Below are 19,958 nucleotides of genomic sequence, written 5' to 3'. Positions count from 1 at the left end.
AGGCCTATTTAAAATGTATAATCTTCTCTTGTTGATGCAATCTGAACCAGGGGGAGTTAATGAACGATGGAGTTTCAGGGCTTTTTGTATTCTCCCACAAATAAAGACAACATCAGCGTTTTCTTGCGACAGTAGAAAACTACATCAGTAGAAAATAAATGAAAAAAGATCACACAAGCAATGTGACTAATTAAAGTAAAAAGTAGATAAGAGTCTCCCTTATTTAACAGGGGCAGTAGTCACGACTGCTTTAATGAGTATGAAGGATGTGAATTATATGGCCCATAATTGCCAGGTTTAATAAAGTTGTTCTTGACATCCCTTCTGGTTCAACATCTTGAGATGCTTTCCGCTGTTCTTTCCCTTAATTTGTTGTGTGCTTGCAGCTGAACACCAAAGGAAAAGGATTTTCCTTCCCATTATATTAAAATGTTTTAAACATGGACTTTACAATGACATCAACTATTCACAGTGATGTGTGCTGCTCAAGGTCACCACGACAATCACTTTTAGGTGCGTGTTAGTTGCTCATCAGTCATCTCGGTGTATAAAACTCTCCGGTGTGTTAACAATGTTTGTGAACTCCTTTTGCATAAATAAGCGTGATCACATTCTCACAAGTCATAATACAAGAAAAAAAGATGACCACACAATAAATGAGACAAAAACGATCAGGTGTATGATCGTTCATTTACTAAGAAACATTGTCCAATCTTCAATATATATGGGTGGCAAAAGTTTGTGACTGTCAAAGTCTGGTCATGAAAACAGGTTTGTACAAGTGTGTTATCGCTCGAACAAAGAGCATTTCAGAAGACTAAAGAAATGTTCTAAAAGCAATTGGACTACACCAGTTGCACTGCCAGGAACATTATTAATAGTCAGAGGTCACGATAAAATAAAATCGATAAAATCTAACCTGTTGTTCGTTTTCCCCGAATCATTGGACCAGTGTGTAAACTAGGTGGTTTTTCCCCTTGGTTCAGTTTCCTTTAACACACTGAAGAATCCAAACAAACCAAAATGCATCAAGAGAATTCATGTAAGAATTGTCTTGTTCGCTCATTAGTTTAAATGGATATGGGGCGGGAACACGAGAGCACTTTCTGCTTTGCAGGTGAATATTCATGTGAGTAAAATATTGCTAATAAATGTCAATATATAAACGTGTTGATTATCTGGGCAACAAACCAAACTAAATACAAATAATGCTGAGTGCAACGTCATTGATGAAGCTATTAATTTTAATGGTATTAAGACCTTGCTGTAATTTCTACAATAAAAATTTCCAATAACTCCTTGTACGGGAATTTTACAAAGTTTAACTGTATATTGCAACCCATTATTGGTTCAAAACAGGCTCTTTTTTTACCGTAACGTACTGTAAAATTAGAGGCAAGTTAAATACTATTAATAATGGGTCACAAGGCAGTTTGAATGGAGAGGAGGGGGAGCTCTTTGAATAGTACAATGGGCAAACATTAAGCTCTCCAGTGGGACGAATCTAGTTTTGCAGGAGTAACAGCTAAACAGCAGCATGAGTGAAGCTAAAGCTATAGCCACATGCATTAGCCTAACTGACTGCAAACACAATGCTGGTAAATGTCTACTCCTTCTCAAGATAATTCTAAAGAAAAACCTGCCGACTAACTTAATGTGAGTCTAAATCTTGCAAGTTTTGCATCATTTTGCTACTGGTGAAGAGAGAGCCCTGAAGGCATAGTGATCACTGACACAGTCATCAGTGGAGATGATTTTCAAATTAAAATGTTTGTCATTTACTTGACAGTATGTTTTTCATCTAACCATGTAATTACTTTCTGTGGAAATTAAAGCACAATAGGTTTTTTGATTCCCACTGAGCTCCTTTGGTAATTTAGTAGTTTAATTTGCTCAAGTAAGTTCCGTTTGTTTGATTGCTAGACTGCAGAACATTTGAAACGTGGGTACATTAGAACTCTAGTCTTCAGGTTGTGGCTCCAATTAGTGTCACAGCCAGATGGGGTGAGTTGGGACAGTGCTTATTGTTTTGTGTTGTTGTTCAATAAGACATAAGCTTAATTACTTTTTCAGTTTTTTTGTATTTTATTGCTCTTCTTAGCTCAGAAATCTGAAATTTGTTGGCAATTTTTTACCAAGTATTGTAAATTCTACATTAATTCTTTACGATGCACCTGAAAGGACAGGTTCACATACTGCACCGATATTGAAAACTGGATAATTCTTCACAACAAATACATTTGAATAATAACACTGTAGTACAGGTGTCTTTTTTGTCTGTAGGCTTAAACTTTGAGATCAGTTCCTTTCCTAAAATGACACCTCTATGAAAACACCGTGAGCTCATCTCTCTGGGCTTTTACTAAAGGCTTTTCAGAGGTGCTACTCTCTGGCAACAAAATCTATTGCAATGAAAGATGTGGTGCCAAGTGAGACTCACACCTAAAAGATAACCACTGTTCCGAGGATTCACTGCTGTTTTGTCAGGAGCCAAACATCCTTCATGTTTCCTATATTGCTTTGGATGATAGAAATTTCAGGAAGCTCAGTTTAAAAGTGTCAAGACATCTCTTAGGCCAAAGCAACCCATCTAACCAATTACCCATGTTGTACCACCATTGGCAGCATATCACTAAGAATTTCCAGCTTTGAGATGGCATCACATTAAATAATTTAACTGGTCACAGTTCGGTATGTATTTAAATATCAAAGTCACTTTAGGGTAAAGGAGTTAATTCCTGGGAGGCTGACAGATACAGCGGCCCTGCACGAGGCTGCAGTTGATTGGCTGTTGACAAGGCAACCAGTTCAAAGCACAGGACCACAGGCACCAGAATGAACCAGGACCTCTGAGACCACTGAGGGATTTCCCCCGAAAAACACTCTCACAAACACACACTTGCTTTCACACACTTTTGAGGTTCATAGGCACCTTGGGCCTACAGACTGTCCTCACATCAAATCCCTCTCCTATAACTGAGGGTAAACGGCGTCACTGGCTAATTTTACCAGAAAGCTGTCAGACACTGACAGGCAGAAGTACCTTGGACCCGGCAGCAGAGGAACTGGGTGCTCTGCAGCCCTGAGCACAAGCACATTGACCCACATCTCTCCATCTCCACCGTTTTTTAGCAGTACATCACCCACGGCTGCTGGAGACCGATGTGGGTCCAGTATACACAAATACATAAACATGTGCAGTAAAGGGATGTGATGAGAACTAAGTTAAGGTTGATTTAGATTCAGGTCATTCTAAATTTTGTGCCATTGTGTCAGGATTTTTATGACGGACAAAGTAAAAATAAAATCTAGCATACTACAAACAAATGTATGCATTTTCCCACGTATACATTTTACTGCAGTGCATCTACAGTACTAGAAGGACCTGAAGTCCTTGATGAACATTAGGATGTACAACCACCTGTACCCCCACCCCCCCTCCCTCTGTTTTATAAAGCAAGGTTCTCAATTGTCAGAAATTCTTGTTGACAGCATCTTGCAGAAAAATACTTATACGTGTGAAATAACCTCAAATTAACAGCAAACAAACCACAACCCCGATAGACCTTCAATGGCCATTCGCCCTTGAGCCAGTTATGGACAAACTTCAGAGGTTACGCATGGATTTGGATTTTAAAGAAAAGATATAGAATACTCTTGTGAGGACGCTGCATACTTACGGTTTTCCCTGGGGCTGCTTTCCTTCTCTTTTTCTTTTATCCTCCTCGGGCTACAGATTCAGAACCGTCAGCTGTGTCCCTCCATTGCGCCTTAGTGGAACAATGACTGAATTAAAGGGCACACAGCTACAGGTTGCAGCGCACTCTTAATCGATGATAATATTGGGCTGCAGATGACTCCCAGAGATCACACTTCACTCCACCGGAGAGAAATCTCAGTAGATCCTAGACAGTGGCCTGTTGCTGATGCGCAATCAGCACCGCGCCAAAGTTGTCAACACGGCGCGTAATTACCGGCTTTGCGCCTCCGGAGCTGCGCACGGCGGAGCGGGGAGCTGCTGGCTTTGGAGACGAGGAGCGTGAACTGAAATCCGTTTGCGAGCGCTGATGCATGTGGTTGTGTGTCAAAGAAACTCTTGGATGAGATGCTACAGTATCCTCATCGGCTCCAGTTGAGGTGGGAGGGAGACAGTGGGGAACCGGGTGTCGTGTCCGTGATGCAATGCGGGTACCGTCAGTGCCATAGCCCGCAGTTTTCTCCCTGTGTGCAGAAATCCAGGCGCTCCGGTCATTATGTGCGTAGCCGCGGCGCGGTCTAAATTACTAGATTGACTGCAGGGGTAGGAGGTGGTTTGGAGGGAGAAAATACAACATGTGTGTTCACGGCTTCTCCTTCTCCGCATCTCTCTGTCTCTCTCTACGTGTGTGTGTGTCTGTCATTGTATGTGACAACACACACGGGGACACGCACACTTTAAGGTCTAATGTTAGTCGCCGTGTGCTTCAATCGTGGAATAAAAGAAGAAGAAGAGGCCAGGGGCGCAGTCCGTGTCCAAGCTGGGCCAACGCAGGGAGCACGTGTTTAAAATGAGGATAGATGGTGCATTCCATGGTGCTTGGCGCTTCCCCTTACAATCTCTACACTGTATCTCCTAACCCCCTGAAATGGCAGTCACATGGACCAACTGTTTTTCCTTCACCCCATTGTTCACTTCTCCTTCTTAGTGATGAACACAAACAGGATATTAAATGCTGCGATTTCACCTTGTTCTGCTTGCTGAGGCCATTGAAAATACATGAAACACATTGGTCAATATTTTATTGGAATTATCAATAAAAGTTACAAATTAAAACGACAATTACGTTTAAACCTAATCTCTAGCATACGCCTTTGTGGACCTAAATTTAAAAACAATCTGACTTGCCTGATGTAAGGTTGTTGATGTCTAAAATCCATGTCCCTTACGTTGTACTTAAAGATCAGTCGCGGTCTTTACACATACACCCACAGTATGTAAAAGCAAATAGCCTCCAGCAGTAGTTACTGGATTTGGTGTCAGCTGAGTAAATGGAGTCTTTCACAATAATAAATGATTAACCTTTTTGTCAGCAAGAATGCTGTCCCCTAACGCCCCAAAAGCCAACTTTGCTCCAAACAAGGAGTAAAATAGTCCTGTTAATAACAATGAAATGCCATTTTCAGTCTAACATTTTGTTATGCTGTGCAACAGGGAAGTTGGAGCACATCCTGCTCTCAGGAAAGATAACACTCGCACTTCCCACTACTGAATGAGAAGGTGGGAAATCAAGTGGTGAGAAGATAAAAAGGACACGCAGCCCCTCTTTGCACCACAGTGGACACACAGTGTTTTCCACTTGGAAAATCTCTTAATGGAACAAATGTGGACTCATCAGGAGTGGTCGAGCAGGGCATGGCTTTAAGGAGTGAGTACTGGACCTAAACTAATGAAAGTTTAGCTTATGAGGATATTGGTCAAGTCCTTCTGTTGCATAGGCTGGAGTGTGTTCATGTGTTTGCCCAGGAATCCTGCTGCTCTGTATGGTAGCCTCCGAGGTGTGGGATGCTGAGCCCAAACCCATAGACTTTGTGTGTAATAGGGCTGCCAGAAGGGCTATGAATACTGTGGCAGAGATGGAGAGTGCCCTGGTAAGAGGGTTTTCCTTGAGCTAAACTTTACATACATTTGTCTCCCTCCTACTTAGTTGGTGAACTTAATCCTGTTGTCTGTCTCTGTAGTCTTCCATCAGTCCATCTTGCTGTTGTCCATCTGTTTGTCTGGATTCTGTCACCTGTCTTTTCCATGTCTCCTTCTTGGCAGACTGACTGTAATGGCTCAATGACTCTCTCCTCACCAATTCAGCTACCGTGCACAGAGCTTCATGTAGAATCTTGGGAAAATAAATCAGTACGTCGGCGCATGTTTGAATCTAAAACACTTTTCAATATGTATTTATTACCCCCACATTGCTTACATTTGGTTTGAGGGCTTCATGTGGTTCGTGATCATTTCCCTCTAAAGCCGTTTTCACTGCCTCTGTTTTCCTGTATGTGTGTTACTGCAGCACCAGGAGAAGAGAGGAGAGATAGTTGCATCCTTGAAGCTTCTTACTGAAGGTGTGAAGGCTCTGAAGGGCCTAAGTCTACCGAGATGTGCTTCTTTGGTACTGCAGAGACTGGAGATCAATGTCAACAACTACCGGCTCATTCTAACGAACCTTAGGCTCAGTGTGAGTAACTGTCCCTGTTACAAACTGGATACAATGTATTGGTCAGAGGGCACGTTTCAAGGATAAAATACCCGGAAATATCACTGCAAAACCTCAAAATGTTGGATACATAAAACCAATTCATTTAGTATTTATTAACTGGTAAATTAATGGTACCTTGAATAAACCTTGGATTGGTAAACTATGTTTAAATACTTTTTGACGTGAAAATTAACTCATCAAAAGTAGCTGGGCGCAGTCTGTCTTTATTGCTCATGACAAAGAGCCGCACCAAGCAAAATTCATCACTGTGCCCATGAAAATGCACACGTAGTGTGGTCGTTTGCATTTGAGTCAGAGGCAATATCAGTTCCCCCTTGTGTGGAAATATCCTGGTTCTCATACATCTGTGGTTTATGGTACATCTTTTCTTTAAGAGTGATTACGTCATGTGACCCCATCTCTTCCTTCCTCAGGACAAGTAGAAGATAGCATTGCAAACTTTTCCAGTAAAACACTAGTTCCTGAGTCACGGGTGCAAGATTCTGCCCTGCGATTTGTCCAAGCAAACACTGTTCCGACAGAAACATTGTGTCCGTGGCTTAATGTGTTTCAGGTTATTGTGAAAATGGGATTTATTCTTGATCCATCTCTTTATTCTTTTAATTTATCTTTTACAAAATCTTGAACAAAAATCAACCTTTGGAAAAAAGAGAAATGTGTCTGCAAGCAAAATTATACCATCTTTATGGTGTGTGTGCTACAAATTAGATTTTTGCGGCAAAACATCCAGAAGCCGACACAGGGACACACAGAAAACGTGGAATGTGGGGAGCAGGTAACAACAAACAAGTCTGAAAAGGTCGACCTTCATCTGAGAACCTTTTTTCTAACAGTTATCTGACTTCTTGGAATGACGTTTATTTAACTGTTGTTTTGCAGGACTTTAGAAGTGAATTTGTGGATTTCTGTTGATCAGTTTCCCTCATTAAGTAGTGACATTTGGTTTAATAGTCATTCTCATTTCTAAACTTTTGTTCATTGTCTTCCTATTGTTCATTTTTTAAAGTCATTATCATTTTGTGCTTTCTGTTTGGACCAGCAGGGGCCAGTGGTGAGTCCATCATTGTCTTGTGTTCCTATAAGCACCAACAGTTTGAGCACTTTCCTGCTGAAATACAACCAACTGATCATAGGCAAACTGGAGAGGTTCCTGGTCAAGCTGGAAGACACATGCACATCCCAGTGACACAAGAACAACTTCAGTGGACCCAGGGTTCTTCTTGAATAGGTGGGGTGAATCAACCTCTTTAGTCAGAGGTCAATTTAAAAAAACGAATGAAAGTCCACCAGAGGAAAACAGAAGGACAGGTGGAAGGATTTTCTCCATAGACTTTCTCAAAAATTCCCTGTGTGAAAAGCATGTTTTGGCTAGTGTGACTAAATAAAAGGCAGCAAAATGTCATGTAACGGCGAGTATCATGGACATATACAAATGTATCATAGGGGGGCAGTTTTTAGGAAGCTATCTTTTTTATTGTAGGCCCACAGAACACTGAGAGCCTGCAATCTGCTAAAACGTAGATACAGTAGCCTTTCTGTTTTTTTTACAGTGCACAGTGTACCGGCACTCAGTTCCTTGCACATCAGCTGAATGTAAAAAATAAATCATATAACCTACTTATCACACACTTACTGAAGAATAATGAGATTAGAAAATATATTGCCATGAGCAAATTCCGTTTATTCTCCTTGCACTTTTAGATCATAGTTTTGTTTACATTTTTCGTATTGTAAAGCTCACTGATTTAATGTAAATATGTGCACGTGTTGCTTTCTACCTGGGTTTGTGTAAATACAAGTCATTTTTGCAACAATGCAATTCTACCTGACGACAGTCATTGTAACAAACGTATTGGAAGTGTTAATGCCTGCAGGCTTAACTATTAGTGCCAACTGAGTTTTTCTATTGCTGCTCCTACACATTAAAAGTCTTTGGTGTCTACTGTGACGTCTTGTTTTTCCAAACTCAACAGGGGGCAGAAACATTGAACAACACATCTGAGCTCTGAGTGATCTTTGGACGGAGTCCCAAATTTATAGTTTGCATTCTATGGTCCTGCAAGAGGAATTGGTAGTGGAGAAATGGTTCTAAACAAGAGCAAACTTATTAATCGATCAATTATTCCATCAATCATGGCCAGCCCAGGCCAGCCCAGGTGGACTCCAGCAGCTGGTTTAAATGTTGGTACATGTCACCACCATAGATATGGATAGATAAAATTATAGACGTCCAAGGAAAACACAACTTGCTGTCTTGGTCATACTATGCTGAGGTTAACAGACCAAATTACAGTTATGTTAGCCAACTATCTTGGTGTGCTGACACATGGGACTAGTAAGATATTTAGAGATCAACCAGGTGTATTGTTTTTGGTGGATCCTGCCCTTGATCTTATGACACAGTTCAGGGGATACTCACCTGGGGAAGGCAGAGCTTTCACCAAAGATAGTGTTAGTAGATGCGGTTGGATTACAAAGAAGCTTTTGTGATGCAGCTTCTTACAACTTCACAGCTCTGCACAGAGGAGTTCAAGTTTCCATAGGCTCCACAATGTCTGAAATTGATGGTCACTTGCTTCATGGTAGGAAATGTAGATAAAAATTAATCATCAATAAATTGCAATGCAATATAAACTGTTATAGTTTCAGACTTTATTTTCTGTAATTAACATGCATCAAGTGATTTATAAATGCACTGTGAACTGACTCATCTCATATTTGGAGTTAACAAAAAGAATTAATTTGACCTCTGGCGATTTCTGTAATGAGGGAGAATTAATAACTAATCTTTGCCTGTTTAGGTTATAATCAGGCATAAATAGTTGAGCTAGAATATATGAAAGCATATCCAACTCCAGCTGGTCTTCTATAAAGCTGAGTCAACATTTTAATGACCAGCCATCTGTTGAAAGAGCCCTCCATCTCAAATGTGAGATACTGACACTTGTTATTAATTTCATCATGTCTCGTTTTCCTTGTGGAGGCATGTTAATTTGGAAAGCATCATTTGACAACAGATGGCTTGCAGTGTTGACTTTCTCAGAAAAAAAGGATCTTTGGTTGTGTGTTTGGCTTAAAGACATGCAGCATGACTCAGTTGTTTATCTGATTTAGAGCCATAAGCAATAATAGACAGATACTGATTTTCTTTTTGTTAAGGTTTTAAAACTCTGCAGCTGGTGTCCTGGCTCTGGTGAGAAAACCATTTTCCAAGTGGGAACCTCTGCAGCGCAGCACTTGTCTCCTGGTTGCTGTAGCACTTGTCTCCTGGTTGCAGGACATTACATTGCGTGCAAGGAGTGGTTACAGTTTTTCTCTGTACAGACACTTTGGAGGGTTCCTGCTTGAGACAAATCTCCTTGTCCCTACTCTCAACCTTTTAGAATGTAGTAGAATTACACGCACTAGCAAAAATACACAAAATGATTCCATGAGTGTGACTTCTTGTCATTGGAAGTTAGCGGTCACTCCTTATAAATACCTGATGAAAAAACATGAAGGATGATAATGCAACCTTGAATTAACGTTAACAGCTAAAGATGGAAACGTTATATAGCTTTAAAACCAAATTGTTGATCTTTGGTAGTATTTCGGTTCATTTAGCTGTTTCGCCCTTTCATTACCGGAAAGGAAAAGCTGGACAAAGTTTGAACAATCTTGCCACAGTCACATAATTAGGTTTGTTAAAAAGTGTGTGTCATCACTGGTATTGTACAGTATAATGCCACTGCTTATTAAACTTTCTTTGGTCTAGTATTTTGGACCCCTGGTCTGTTATACTGCTGTTCCTCAAGAGAGGTGTCACTCACTTCCTCCTAAGTGGTGTTATGAACTTACAGAATGGTGTAAACCTAATCAATGTGGCTTATTGTTTCCACTGGGTGGTGCTGTTTGCTGGTAAATTAAATGGCCATAGCAGTGTCTTCTTGTAGCTCAGTGCTGCTGTAAAAAGCCCTGTTTAACTTTTGAATGTATCAGCACTTGCATCTCATGAAATGTTAACACTTTTCTGATAGGACTTTGCTTTAATGTTTCCTCCTTGACTTTGATTTTTGCTGCCTTGCACCTCACTTGTAAGTCGCTTTGGATAAAAGCGTCTGCTAAATGACTAAATGTAAATGTAAATATTGTTTGGCCATGATTATCTGTTATTGTATCTGCATCAGCACGGCTGTTAACTTTCAACAGGTGTGCAATCACAAACCTACAGTTTTTCTCACACAGATCGATGCGATGCAAAGTATTTATTACTATATCATCACATCTGTCCTTTTAATCCCCTTTTAATACACGTACCCACTGAAACTGAATGTACAGAAAAGACTACTGTATGTTGAGATCTCAAGGCCCAAGGTTTGTGGTGGCAAATGTTGCAGCTGTGAAAAAAAAAAAATGAAAGCAAAAATCGGAACCTGGTAAAATAATGCTGTAGAAGTGTATATTCTGAGTTTAGACAAACAACAACAAAACTATCTATAACCCCAACTCCATAAAAGTTGGGAAGATGTGTAAAACCTAAATAAAAATTCAAAAAGAGCTAATATTTGACAGTTTTAACATCTCATATGTTGTTTATTTTCTATTGTGAAAAAATATGGGTTGATGAGATTTGCAAATCATTGCATTCCGTCCCAACTCTTTTGGAATCGAGGTTTTAAGTAACAGGATAAAAACAAGTAAATAACCAGGATTCCTCTCTCTGGTGACCTACAACAAACAAACGCAGGCTGTCTAATGTTTACCATTATGAGTATGGTTGTGGAGAGTTAGTGCTGCTGACTCAAACCGATAAGGTCCCTAAATCCATCTGCCAGCTGTGGCCTTTGTGTGGAGTTCAATTACTCCGATTTCCTCCCACAGTCCAAATACATGCAAACTGGTGACTCTAAATTACCTGTAGGTGTGAATGTACGTAGGTAGTACAATGTACCCTGCCACTTGCTGACGACAGCTGGGATGACAGATAGGCTGCAGCAGCCCCACCTTGTTTTGGGTTCTACAGGTCATGCCTTGGGTAGATCCCGATGGCTTCAGGCTTTTTGGTCATCACTGGAAACAATAGTGACACACTGTTTAATATGCACTGAGCAGCCATAAGATCAGACCTGTAAGATCTAATACAGCAGCTTTGCCCTGAATTCTACTGTTACAAGGTTATAATTTCATAGTTTTGAAGTGTACACGGACTGAAAGGTGATAATACTACTTTGTGTTTATTTTTAAGGTCATAGTGGGTGATAGAGTCAAATGTTTTGGCCACAATATTTGAAATGAATGAGGGGCTGCTGTACATGGGTACCTAATGTTGTGAGTGATGAGTATAGAGGTCGCTCATTATGCAGGGTGAAAAGAGCAAGATTGTTGGAGTTACCACTTACTGTATGTTCTATCTAAAATGTATTTGTTTGTTTGTTTTCAAAAAAAGTTCGAGCAGAGAAATGCTTCAAAAACTGCTTTAAATAAACTGCTATTCTTTAGCCTACTTTTACAAAGATCTCTTTATATCCATCTTTTGACCTTTGTCTATTTGGAGCATGTCTGATGAACACCTGTGTCATGCCTATTAACCGCCTGCAGATGGGGATATATGCACATTATTTTGTCAGTGGTAACTGTTGCTATACCAAGTCTGCCTTTCAATGTAGTGTAGCAATGTTAGTACTGCCAAGTACAGTAATGGTACAAATCATTAAACTTTCTTGAATTTGTATCTTGGCACATGTAAGATTTCTGCATTTCAATCTAGCAGCCACTGACTCATCATAGACTTATTGACTGGATATCATGGTCAATTGAACAATATTTCAGTCATGCTGAGATTAAGTTAACATTTCACGAGCTGCAAGTGCAAGAAAGAGCAGAAAAAAAGTTTTTTTTGTTTTGTTTTGTTTCATATAGATTTAAGTGCATAGGAAGATGTGGAAGAGTTCTTTTTTCATCAGTTTTTTGAATATTGGGAGAGAGTCAGCTGAGTGTGTAGAGTTTGGTTTGGTTTGTGTTTTGCTTGGCGTCTTCTGTGCGGTGCTGGGACCATCAGACGTCGTTCGTTGGCAGACCACAGTGGAGGGGAAGGACTGTAGACTTGAATAAGTAACAAAGCGTTTCAGTAATCAAGACAAGATACGATCAGCACCTGTACAATGAGTTGGGTTGTAGATTCTGTGCTGTAGGGTCTGATCTTCCTGATGTTGTAGAGGGCAAATCTGCATGCCCTAGAGACTGAGGAGATGTGGTCCTTAAAGTTCAGTTGGTCGTCAATGATGACCCCCAGATATTTGGCCGACTTAGTTGGGACAATCACTATAAATCCAATGTTGATGTTGATCCTGATGTTGTGTTGTGTCGAAGGTCTGGCTGGGAAGACAAGGACTTCTGTCTTGGAGAGGTTGAGTTGAAGATATCTCTCTGTCATCCAGGCTGAGAGACAGGCAGAAATGCGCGATGAAACACTGGAGTTGTCCGGTGGAAACTGTTGCAGTGATAGGAAAGACCACGTGAGTGAATGATGGAACCCAGGGATGCAGTATAGACAGAAAAAAGAAGAGGACCAAGAACTGAGCCCTGCGGCACACCGGTAGAGAGGCTATGAGAGTGAGAAAGATGCCCCCGCCAGGATACCTTGAAGGTTCGTCCCGTTAGGTAAGAACGAAGCCAGTCTAGAGCTGATCCAGAGAGATGCCTAAGTCAGAGAGTGTGGACAAGAAAATCTGATGGTTCACAGTGTCAAAGGTTGACGATAGATCCAATGGAATTAAGACAAAAGACTGACCTGTGGCTTTTGCAGCTCGAAGATATTCCACAACAGTCAGGAGTGCCGTTTCTGTGGAGTGACCCCACTTGAAGCCAGACTGGTTGACATCGAGGACGTTGTTCTTGGACAGAAAGTCTGAGAGTTGATTGAGAGTTGATTAGTGCGGGTGTAACTGCTTGAAGGAGAATGGAAGGGACTGGATCAAGAGAGCATGTGGTCGGATGGTTAGAGAGGAGGAGGGTGGATACGTCATCCTCAGTCAGAATTGCGAATGATGAGAGCAATGCATAAATCATTACACAGAGTTATTTCCAAGATTAAAATATTCTGAACATCTGTGTGTGAGGTTTCTTCCTTTCCATAGCATTATCACCTGCAGTATTATCCACATAACTTACATTTGGTTTATATGAAACCCACGGTTATACCAAAGAAAGCTTAGTTCTAATACTGTGCCGCCTCATTCTTCATTTAGACTTTTGAGGCCACGCAACCTCCTGACATTTTCAGCGAGCAGACAAATGAATTTCCAAGGGTGCAGCACCTGGGCTCTGAGTAGATTTCAGAATTAGACCAGAATTTAGTGCGCCCACATGTAGGTCTCAAATAGGACAATAAGCACCACCAGCTTTTAGTGTAGAGCTGAATGTATAATGTATTGACAGTGAAGCAGTGTGTCATCTTGGCTGTTGTATTATTTGAGATTAAAAGTTTTGGTTATAATGCTATGAACATTACCTGAATGACGCAGTACATCCGGCACAGGAAGTGTGTGGTAGGCAACATGTACCTGCGTTATATGTCACGTTTCTTTAGAGAAAATTACATTCGTTTGTGTAGAGGAGTATTGACACCGACCTACACATCATTGACACGCTGCAAGTGGGAGGGAGTCTGTTAACAGATTGGGCTTATAGTACTATTAAAGGACATCACATTCTCAGCAAGAAACACAGATATCTAAGTCTATGTATCTAAATGACATAGAAGCAAAAGTAAACCTGTCGATGATCAGATCAGTTTCTGTGTCGGATTGAGGGTTGTCCTACTCCTCCTCATTAATGGACACATGGAAGGACTGAATCACTTCCGGCAGACAAGTGGCTGGGAGGAGTTAAAAATAACTGAATATTTTTTAAAAGTGTCTCTTTAACAGGCTGATACTCTAAAAAGACAAGTGTTTTTGTCTAAAATCAAATGGGAGTATTGAAAATGTGAAATGTATTGGGCATTAGTTCAGGGCACTCATGCAGTCATCAGTGTTTGGACACTTTAAAAAATTACGAGGATGAAAGTCTTTTTTTACACTTTAGTAAATGGTAAATGGCCACATATATACAATGTTGAGTCCCATTCATCCATTCACACACCGATGCCAGTGGCTGCCATGCAAGGAGCTCACCTGGCCCACCGGGAGCAACTTGCAGTTCAGTGTCTTGCCCAAGGACACTTTGAGATGTAGCTGAGACTGGGGATACAGCCGCCTTTTGTCTACATCAACACCTCAGAAAGTAGTTCAATAAGAAGTATTTTAAATTTGTCTGAGCCATCAGTTTCCTATATCTATTTTGATGGGATGAAAACCACTTGTGCTTCAAAATTAAGGCCTCATCTGTTATAAACAAACATTTTTCACCTTCACCTTCATAATAGAGGAGGGCCTGAACAGGAAGCCAGATTGAGGTGTGAAGTGGGGGCTGTAGCCTGCTGACAGATATATTTAGTTTCCATTGTTCTTATTTTTTGGTGCAACTGTGAAACCAGGTTACCAGGTTTAGGTTAACTCTGGCACATTTACAGCAATGATCATAAATGTGCACTGCACCTCCCTGTGAATGAAACTAATAAACTAAACCAAACTAAACACATCATAGCTCATCTAATCTCTACTAGAGGGAAAATCTTAGATTACATTTGGGACTCAGCAGTTTAACACCTTTTAATGTTGAAGTGTTAATGCTGTGTGAATGTCTTAAATATGGGAAGACTAACCCACGCGCCCATGTCACGCAGACCCACCAACTCTGCCCAGATTTGGATTTTCTGGTTTCTTGACTGACAGGATTTTGGCAAACAGTACCAGTAACACCATGTTCCATACTTCCACAGTTCACTTTTTACAGTCGGATGTATCAGCTGTCAGCTGGTTTAGTTTGGCATGAAAGATAACTTTTTGGATGCCGTTCGTTGTTGGCAGTCAATCTTCTGACGAAGAGACAACACCATCTGTGGCATACGTCACATTTGCTGCAGAATACGGAGAGTTTTCATATAGGAATACATTCTCACCTACACGTCACTGACACACTGCGTGTGGGAGGGAGCGTGTTCACAGACGGAGGCGGCTTGGTCTCCAAGTACTATAACGAGATACCACATCCACTGTCATGAAAGTAAGCTAGACTCCTGTTTAAATCTATTGGGCTAAATTCACTACACAGCAGTCCTACATGCTTCCTACACAAGCCAGAACTTTTGTTGCACCTCAGAAACATCAGTCTACAATTTCTCTACAGCTCATTTGAGGTCGATCCGTCCCTGCCCACAACATGAAGGAACTGAATCACTTCCGACTGACTGACTGTTAGATGGGGGCTTGTTGATGTTTGAAAAGAGATGAAAGATGCTTGTGTTCAGTTGTACAAAACAATATTGACAGTTATTTTGTGTTAAATGGAGGATGCATTTAAGCCCACGTGACACGTAGTAAGCGGTAACAGAACTGCCATATCGTCCATGAAACAATATAAGGGTCAGTGAGGGTTAGTGGACAAGTGCCAGGTTACTTCAGTGTTGCTGGTTTTAGAAAAGTGCTGGATTTAATCTGAGATGATAATCAGTCATCTTGTCTCTGTGTTTGGTTGGTTTGCTTATGTCTTCACTTTGTATAGCTTTCTATTGTGCTTTTACACCCAAACGTACTATAGCCTTGTCATTTGTTTCACATAATTAAGGAGCGAAAACAAAACCCTTCAGGATAACATTGCTCAAGCCCTCGAATAATGATCTTAGTTTGTTTTACTGAAGGCTACTGAAAAAGAAAATTTGTTTGGTGTGTGTGGTGAGTCATATAATCATGTGCCATTATTGTTTTCTGAACAATGCAATGTGGCTCAAACTAAATTTGCTCAATGGAAATCTGTAACATTACTGTAACTATCTTGGTAGGAGGCCGTGCTGCAAATGCATGTATGTGTACAGTCCACCCCCACACTGCAGTACCCTCAAATAATTAACTACATATGTAATGTAGCTCTGCACTCTTGAAAACACTTTAAATAGCTTATCCAGATTTCACCATCTCCATGGCGACCAGGATACATTTTTGTGTTTTCGTCATTACTGTCCTTGTGTGTCCAATGAATGAATGAACAGTGAATCACTTGCTGTCCCAAGCATGACTTCGGTGAGGAAATAACTCGCACTTTGTTTCTAATTTCAGAGTATTCTTATCTCTTGCCTCTTTTTTGTTTCTGAAAAATATGTTTCCAGCCTTCAGTATGAGAACCACTAAAAAAAAAAAAGTGGAGTGGTGGCCTGACAACAGGCCATTTCAATAGGCTTCTACTATCTATAGCCTGAGGTGAAACTATTCCACATCATGTGCCTCTGCACTCTGGATCTGTACCAGTGACGTACAGTAGTTCAAACTGTGGTTACTGTAGAAATAGATCCACTTCATGTGAGAGTAGGAGGGAGACTACTGACTGATTTATTGTTTGGGAGTGTGAGCTTCAATCTCCCACTGTACACACAACCCTAAGTTATTATTTGTGGACTAATGGCAATGTAATGATTGTGCCACTGACCACGTAATTAATATCAGTTTTGTAAAGATTGACATTACCAGCATACAATTTATTCTAAATTGAGATTCTAATTATGTTGTTAAAAAAAAGAAATGTGCCTTTTCTTGTATCCTCTTTCTTTGTTATAGTATACTGAGCCCCTCAATGTTTTATAAATGTTCTTTACAAGTCATTTAAATCCAAGGAGGTCATGTCTTTGTCCCATTAGTCAGTTAGCAAAATATTAACAAAATATTGACTTAACATTAAGTCAGCAGAAATGGGCAATATACCAAGGAATAGCTTGTTAGCTTTAGATGCAGATGGTGCCAACATGTGGCCATTTATAAAGTACGTAAAAACTCCGTGTGATATATTGGTACAATAGAGGCACCATGGCCAGCAGGTCATTGTGAAAAACTTCCTTGGTGCGTGTTTGCAGATTCTAAATGCTTTGTGGTCTTTTGTTTGACCAATTACAATAAATGTCAAATTGTATTGCTTTAATTTGTGCACACAGAGTGCTACACTGAGTTTAAAGGTGATCCTGGGGTTCAGTGCCACAAGCTCAGCTACAACTTCTGGTGCTTTAGGATGAGCACAAGTGTTCAGTGCGGCCAACTCAAAGGATCTTACTCAACTCAGTTTGAGCTGCCCTCAGCATGCTGTCTGACTGATGATGATCATACATGGTAGCTGTCTCCCTCCACCAACTCATAGCAGGGAGGCCCTTCTTTTCAGTGAGGCCCTGATGACGACCAGGAATACTGGGCTGATTTGCGTCACTCTCACACTTTTACTTGCATCAAACAAGGGGAGCACTTACATTGCATCACCATGTCTCGATGTTTTTCAGGCATCAGTGGTTTACATGGATATTATTAGTCCTACTTCAATGACATACTAGGATGTCTGCGTCAGCACAGAGTAGCAGGAGGAATGTGAGGCTTGTACTGGAGACTTGTTTTAGGAAGACTTATTTTGTAATCAATGCCTTCTCTCTGTTCAATTGACACATCTAAATGTACACCATACAGCCACAAGGTTAATACTGGTGGTCTTAACAATGTAATGGAGGTCAGCTGAGCTGTTTGCAGCTTCACAGCAAAATGTGATAAACTGCAGAGGTTGTAGGACACAAAGTTCCACTTCAGATCTTTTACTGAAGTAAAAATACTAAGCAGATTATTTACATTTTACGTAAAGTACAAAAGTACTCCACTAAGAAAACAATGCATTTAAAACAACACTAGTGTGGTAATTATCACAAAACATAATTTAAAAAAAATAAGGGTCAAAGATCACTAATAGTAAAGGTAGAGCTGATTTTAACCCCTTTATGTGACCTATGATTACACATCAACATTTATTAGTTTATTGTATTTTTACAAAAAAATATATAATTTTGTTATGTAAAAACTACAAGGTGGTATTGTGGCTTGACTGTGTAGGTCTTTCTTTGCGTTAGCCCAACAGCAGTATCATTATGTGATGCTATGAAGCCACTTGTCAAAATTAGATGGTTTGTTTGACCATTATATGCATATTTTCTTTCTATCCCCATACGTACCTCTGTTCATTTCACATGAACGTATCAGTGGAAGTGGATGTGACTGGGTTGGGAGTCTAAACATATGACGACCCTACCAGTTCTGCAGCTACACGTGTTTGGCCTGCTTACCTGCTTTCTCAGCTTTTCATTGTGTTGGCTCAGTGTGACTCAGAGAACAAGGCAACACCCATCAAGACTCGGTCGTTCTATCTGCCCTCTGTTCCTAATGTGGAAACTTGTTTCTCTGTGCAAGTAAAAATCACACTACAGACTCTGCTCCATCTATGGTCCCACAAAATGCTCAACTAGATGATGTGGGAATCTAAACAACAATCTATTTAATTATTTTTGTGGAGATTATGTTATATTTAAACAGTATGTCACTTGTTTAGGATGTCTATCAGTGTTTATATGCTCACTGCCCTACTCATACAGATCATATATGTTCAGTATTTTCTCTTTGGCTTTGTTTCTGTTCTAAAATGTGGTATAAAATTGCGTTCTGCAAATAAAACACAACAGGTTAGTTTTTTCCATTAATCACTGTCTTGTATTGACATTCAGTTGATAAAAAAACATCTCTCATTAAAGCATAAGTTTCACAGCTGTTCTCTGTGTGAAATGACGCCAGTATACTGTAAAGTATGTGTTAGTTTTTCACCAGGGTGTCAGGTGGGAGATACATATGGCTGGTTAGAGACAAGGTGTTTTTGGCTCATGCTTTATACTTCATATTTACATTTATTTTCATGAGTGAATTTTTCGCTCAGTAGTTAGTGATGTCTCTTGGGTTTGAATTCAGACAGCAGATGGGCTTTTCCGGGCAGAGAGCTGATTTGCATGTAAACAATCTAGAATTAATCTAGGATTCCTTACAAACTCCAGAAAGGCAGAGGTTTATCTATATGTGTTAGTTCTAGTTATGTGATTCCCTGAGTTTTTGAGTGAGCTGGAATATGCTCGGGTCCCTCACAAGTCTAATAAAAATGAGTGGATATGATAAGGCAGATAGAGGTATCACACATGTGAAGAGAGGTGCTGGCTACTTTATTTTTATGTACTTAGGTTCTTTCATTTAGTTCAGGTAGTAATTTATGCAGTTATCACTTGCGAAAACAAATTGCAAAAGTTATTACAATATGCATTATTAAGTGATATTCCAAGCAAAGTCTTCTCAGCAACATACCTTACCAAAATGATGCTCAGAGCCAACACAAACATTGTTTGAAAGATGTCCACATCATGTTTTGAGCATGGTAAAACTGACTTGCTCTTATTTTTTATTTTATTTTATTGCATTTTTCTATTTTTATTTTACTTTACTGCATGACATTTATTGTGGACGTCAAAGTAAGAATTTCAGTGTGCAGGGAAACATGCTTTCTGTCTGTGCATATGACCGTAAACACTTTGAATCGTGAATCCTGAAAATACATTTGACCTGTGGGTTGTTCAGAAATGTCCAGGGTTATTCATAAAAAACACACTCTAATGTGAGCTCTAACTATGGGACTGTTTGTTGAAGTGCAGCCAGTGTCAGGTATCTACCTAGAAAAACCTTTCCACAGGGCTCCCACTAAATCAGTACAGATTAAGCATGAAGCCACAAAAATAAC

The 19,958-nt window shown here is 40.1% G+C and overlaps 2 protein-coding genes across 7 annotated transcripts in view; one reads left to right on the top strand and one right to left on the bottom strand.

Moving 5' to 3' along the window:
- Positions 1-5,021, bottom strand: part of clcn2a (chloride channel, voltage-sensitive 2a) — a 41,591-nt gene extending 36,570 nt beyond the window's left edge. For 2 of the 3 annotated variants that reach the window (XM_067528950.1, XM_067528946.1), the window contains exon 1: positions 4,886-5,021. Coding sequence is in view for 1 of the 3 variants with exons in the window: in XM_067528946.1 (XP_067385047.1) it covers positions 4,886-4,917 (32 nt within the window). In the remaining 2 variants the exon portion in view is untranslated. Of the gene's footprint in view, positions 1-3,680; positions 4,218-4,881 lie in introns of all 3 variants that reach the window. The other variant, XM_067528949.1, reaches the window with a different exon arrangement.
- A 103-nt stretch (positions 5,022-5,124) lies between these two features.
- On the top strand, positions 5,125-8,194 carry thpo (thrombopoietin). Of its 4 annotated transcripts, none has more exons than XM_067528968.1 (5): positions 5,125-5,405; positions 5,504-5,628; positions 5,801-5,887; positions 6,045-6,209; positions 7,294-8,194. In XM_067528968.1, the coding sequence occupies exons 1-5, from the start codon at positions 5,393-5,395 to the stop codon at positions 7,435-7,437; spliced, it is 534 nt and encodes a 177-aa protein (XP_067385069.1). In that variant the 5' UTR covers positions 5,125-5,392; the 3' UTR covers positions 7,438-8,194. The 4 variants fall into 4 exon arrangements, with proteins under 4 accessions (XP_067385069.1, XP_067385070.1, XP_067385068.1 ...); XM_067528969.1 differs by having other exon boundaries at positions 5,249-5,405; positions 5,843-5,887; positions 7,291-8,194; XM_067528967.1 differs by having other exon boundaries at positions 5,249-5,405; positions 7,291-8,194.
- Positions 8,195-19,958: the final 11,764 nt, after the last annotated feature.

Source organism: Channa argus, chromosome 14 (assembly GCF_033026475.1).
Source record: "Channa argus isolate prfri chromosome 14, Channa argus male v1.0, whole genome shotgun sequence".
NCBI classification, from domain to species: domain Eukaryota; kingdom Metazoa; phylum Chordata; class Actinopteri; order Anabantiformes; family Channidae; genus Channa; species Channa argus.
The sequence above is the reverse complement of the archived record's forward strand: the minus strand, read 5'-3'. Positions and strand labels throughout refer to the sequence as shown.